The sequence below is a fragment of the Chaetodon trifascialis genome, chromosome 17 (assembly GCF_039877785.1).
Source record: "Chaetodon trifascialis isolate fChaTrf1 chromosome 17, fChaTrf1.hap1, whole genome shotgun sequence".
Taxonomy (NCBI): domain Eukaryota; kingdom Metazoa; phylum Chordata; class Actinopteri; order Chaetodontiformes; family Chaetodontidae; genus Chaetodon; species Chaetodon trifascialis.
In genome coordinates, this window is record NC_092072.1 from 450,001 (window position 1) to 455,000 (window position 5,000).

General features: G+C 42.3%; 1 protein-coding gene across 1 annotated transcript in view; it reads right to left on the reverse strand.

The window, feature by feature from the left end:
• pogza (pogo transposable element derived with ZNF domain a) overlaps positions 1-3,055 on the reverse strand; it is a 13,719-nt gene extending 10,664 nt beyond the window's left edge. The window contains exons 1-4 of the mRNA XM_070984964.1: positions 2,920-3,055; positions 1,308-1,457; positions 520-644; positions 166-226 (exon numbers count right to left, since the gene is read on the reverse strand). Coding sequence (XP_070841065.1) covers positions 166-226; positions 520-644; positions 1,308-1,446 — 325 coding nt within the window. The 5' untranslated portion in view covers positions 1,447-1,457; positions 2,920-3,055. The remainder of the gene's footprint in view (positions 1-165; positions 227-519; positions 645-1,307; positions 1,458-2,919) is intronic.
• Positions 3,056-5,000: the final 1,945 nt, after the last annotated feature.

Consider the following 5,000-nt stretch of genomic DNA (forward strand, 5'->3'; position numbering starts at 1 on the left):
CCCTCTTCTTCTTCTCTTCCTCTGAGTTCATGTCTGCATGTTGAATATGAAGCTGCAGCCAGCAGCAGGTTAGCTTAGCAGCTTAGCATGGACCGAGAGCTGACCTGAGATCAGTTTGACCAGAGCGCCGTTTAACCAGGGAAACACAGACTGGAGTGTACTGACCTCCAGGCAGGAGGGCGACGAGCCGACCGTTCACCTTGAAGCCCAGAGGAGCACCTGGACTCTGCACGCACGCGCACACACACACACACACACACACACACACACACACACACACACACACACACACACACACACACACGTAACGTGATGATGACGTCACACTGAATGCTGTCTGACACTGAATACATGTTGAATATGAGTTGATTACTTTCAGGGTGGGATGTGATTTGTTGTTGTATGTTCAGGTGTATCAAAGGGGAGTGGTCACCTGTCTGAAGGAGTCATGTGGTTCAGTCACAGGCTGAATCAATGAGTCCGGTGTGAATGATCTCATGTAACCTTCACATCACTTACCTGCAGCGTGCCAGTGTGTTCGGGGGGGCTGCAGCTGCTGACTGCTTCAGCTGGGATGGAGATGATCCTGACTGGTGGGGGGTCGGCTTCGTCCTCCTCCATCGGACTGACAGAAGCCTCCAGATCTGCAGAGACAGAGAAGAAACTAACGTCTGATCAGAGGTTCCTTCAAGGTGGTGGAGCCTGTTCACTCAGCTGCTCCTCGAACCGTCTCCACCTCCTCATTCAGGTGTTTTCACTCCTCTAACTCTGGACCTCCTGTATGCACATGATAAGGACACCGCTGCCCCCCCCCCCCCCCCCCCCCCGACAGACCTGCTCACAGTCTGGTCCAGATCACACCAGTCCACGAGGATAAGATTCTCTCCTCAATCATAAAGAAGCATCTCAGCTGGAGCATCCAGTCCTGTTCCTGCGGCGACTCCCTACAACACCTGACCCGTCCAACAGAGGACTCCCAGAATGCTCAGCTTTACAGTGTGTGTGTGTGTGTGTGTGTGTGTGTGTGTGTGTGTGTGTGTGTGTGTGTGTGTGTGTGTGTGTGTGTGTGTGTGTGTGTGTGTGTGTGTGTGTGTGTGTGTGTGTGTGTGTGTGTGTGTGCGCGTGTTGAATTATTATGGCAGAGCTGTTTTTTTTTGTTGTTGTCACGCCAACAGGTGACTTACTGAGTTACACACTTGACATTGTTCCTGCTCAGCACAGGTGAGCTCAGTGTTCCATCAAAGTGATGGTGAAGCTGTTTAAGATGAAATAATTTCACAATGTTGCTTCAGACTTTCTTTTGTCACCTTCATCATGTTCCTTCGCCTCCTCCTCCTCCTCTTCTTCTCTCTCTGAGGGCTGAGGGCAGACATACTGCTCCTCTTCATCACACACCATCAGCAGATCAACACCTCCTCTTGCTGTACTCTCCACCACCTGTTCCATCACCTCTTCACCTGCAGAGAGGACACACCTGTCAGACCTTCAGGGACACGTCCACGTGAGTTCTTTTTGCAGACTGCATGTCGTCCCTGCTGCACCATTTCGGTGTTAAATGATTTTATTTGACGAGCTGATGGTGTATTTTACATAATAAAGGATTTCTTTAACGATCTGCTCTTCAGCGTTCTGTTAAACCTCTTCTTCCATTTGATCGCTGGGTCACGTGACCGTGTTGCTGTATTTGTTCATCTCAAAGGTCAAAGATCATCATTCATCATGCATTCACTCAGACTGTTGGATGGCAGACATTAAGGCTTCAGTTTTTGGGTTGCTAACGTTGACTCTTCTGGCTCAGATGAAAACTGACAGCAGCTTTTATAAACTGTAAATCATTTCTTCAGTCGCTGGCCAAAGTCACAGCGATGTATGAGCCATATTAACTGATTAGGCCTGTAGATGCATCCATTACACTTCTTCTTTCTGCTGATACAGACTACTGATGTGATACCAGATGCCACATGTGAAACCTCTGAACCTGAGAAGGAAGCCGAGCTGAGAATGAAAAGCTGACAGAGGAGGTTTATGCAGCATATGGTTTTAAATTATGAACCTTTTACATGTGAATAAAGATGTCAGAGCTGTAAATGTCATTTCCTGACAGACTACTGTTAGCTCAAGAGGCTAAAGCTCAATATTGTCAGATTTGACAATTTATTAACTGACGAAACATAAAACTAACAATAACTAAAAATCCACTCCTGAATGTCTGATGGTGTTTTCAGGCCTTCAGTCTGCACTTTTTATTTAAATTCTGCATTCTGACCATGTGAAAACCATGGAGATTAAATCTCATCCACACAAATGATCATATACAAACACATTTAGTATTATTTCATTAATTAATTTCACATTTGTCTTTGTCTCTGTGATCAACTTAATGACTGTTGGCTATTTGGACTGTGATGGGAATTCAGCTAACTTCCCATTTTCCCTTTTCTAAAAATAGGATTTAAATACCTCAGAAGCTAATGACTAAGATGGTTTAAAGACGTTCTCACTTGGTTATTGATCTGTTAACTGAGCAAAAACGTATCAAGTCGCAGCACAGCATTAAAAGATTTAGCTCAGTTAGGAAGCTAAGATAACAAGCTAATGTATCATTCAGGGCTAATTACTTTATCTGCACAGTCTTGCTACACAACATGCTAAATGCCTAAGACTACTAACTTTACACTTGCTTTCTGTCTACTTCTGTAAACTTGAAATATTATAAACAAACTGGGAGTCTTGTACTTTACTGCAGTAATGCTGAGCTCTTCCTACTGTCTGCTGCACACACCAGCTCACCCCCCTCCTCAGCTAACTTAACTTTAGCCACCAATGCTAACAAGCTAACAACTAGCTATGCAGCTACTCGGAGACTTCATTAACTCTGTAAGATATCCTCTTCAATGCCTGGAGAAGGCGTTCACTTACCGTGCCCGGACCTTTTATATGCTAAATAAATACTTATTCCGTAAAAAATGCACTTCTAAACTATTTGCTTTTCAGAAACAAGCAGTGTTTCAATGAGCTCCATGGACGTTGTAACGTTAGCATTTGGCACGGTGCACACCGTTTGGCGTTGTTAGTGTGGAAGGCACTAATGTATCCCTCCGCCACTTGCCCTCCTCCTGCTGTCACTGTGAGTCATTACGGTGCTGGTGAAGGCGGAGTGATATCTGACCGGAGGCACAGCAGTGATATTCATATCGTTTTCAAAGTACTTCAACCAAACTTCACATTTCCTCTCACACTTATTAGTGGGTGAAAAATCCGCCAAGGGTACGACTCGACGCAGTCCAGACGCCATTAATAATGATCAGCGAAATGGTGAATCTAACCAGCGTCGACATGCTAACAGAGATTAGCATGCTAATGTTTGAGTGTATTAAAGTTGGCCACACATGCTAACGTCACACATTGACTTGCTAACTTTAGACGCCACGACTTGTTTTCAATATTATGTCGCGTTACATTAATTCAAACGTGTCAATGATAGCTAAAACTGTTTGACCCGTCAGTTAAATTATAAATAAACACTTAAACGCTTGAGTTTTGTTGAAAGCAGCTAGCTGGAACATTGTTGTCTGAGCAGTCGAACATCCGCTAATGTTTGCGGACTTTGGCGGATTTCAAGCGCAAATACAACATGCCAGAAAGCTGTGATCATCTTTTGCTGATATATCGCGTTAATTACTACTGCTGTTAAACATATGAACAGGTCAACACGCAGCTACAGTAATGTTAACGCAAACTACTCCGCTGATGTACCCACCTACTCACTTCATTAGTGAAAATTTCCGTTTGTGAGCTACATTTAGCTGGAAGAACATCACACTTTAGCCTTCGACTAGCTGTGTTTTAACCATGAAATGGGTGGTTAACCTAGATATTGTTCCCAAGTGACAGACAACCATTAAACTTACATTACAATGTCATTAATTGTAAACATAACATGATTATGTTTGAGAGATGATTGTCACGTTTATTGAGTGTGTTTATGTGGAAACAAAGCTAGCTAACCTTAAACAAATGGTGACTGTTAGCGTTCTCCTTAGCAACAGCTAGCTAAATAACAACTAAATTCTTATTCAAATGAAATCGAAAGCATTCAGAAACGAATATATTGAGCAGCAGACGTTTGTGCAACCAAAAGTTTGTCCTAATCAGTAAGTGGAAAACATCTATTGTCCCTTCTAGCTTCATTTTACACAGCCAAACTATATTTAGCAAGTGCTAGCTTAGCCGATATAGCCCAGCTAAGATTTATAAAGACAATACAGCAGAGATCGATACTCTGAGGACAGCTGTGGCCGATTAGAAATAAGAAAGTCATGGTCAATTTTCACTGAATCATAACGTTACTGCAGAATAAAATTTCAGCTAGCTGATGAGCCCATAACCCATAACGTAACCTCTATTTACTGTAGCTCATTCATATTGCACACCTGAATTTCTGTCTGTTCTCAGAAATAAAAAAAGACTTCCTCTTCGTGTATGTAAATAACAGAAGGTATATTTTAAAGCTATAATAATTTTTGTGAATGTAAACCCAGAAACAGAAGACAGTGAGTGAATCTGTGATGAAGAAGATTCCTCTTCATCTGTCCCTCCACCTCCTCTCAATGCTGTGGACATGTCAGATGACTCACACCTGATCTGCCATGTATTTCTGTGTGTATATGTATGTACAGACGAGACTGAAGGCCAGCTTCATCCCTTCATTCACCTCTTCTCTACACCTCTGATCCTGTTCATTATGAGCTGTAATCGAAACTAAGTCCTCTGATCTTAGGTTTTTGAGAGTTTTGCACAGTAAATATGATATGCTCGAGTATATATATAGTATATAGAATATTAAAAATGCTGTTTAATGCATCAATAATAATATTTTAATGATAATTATGTAAACAATACACTGACTGGAGTCATTCTACAGCATCAAGAGTATACAGTTTGCTGAAAATACATATTTCCAAAAAATAAACAAGGAGACCTAAGAAAACTACGTAATG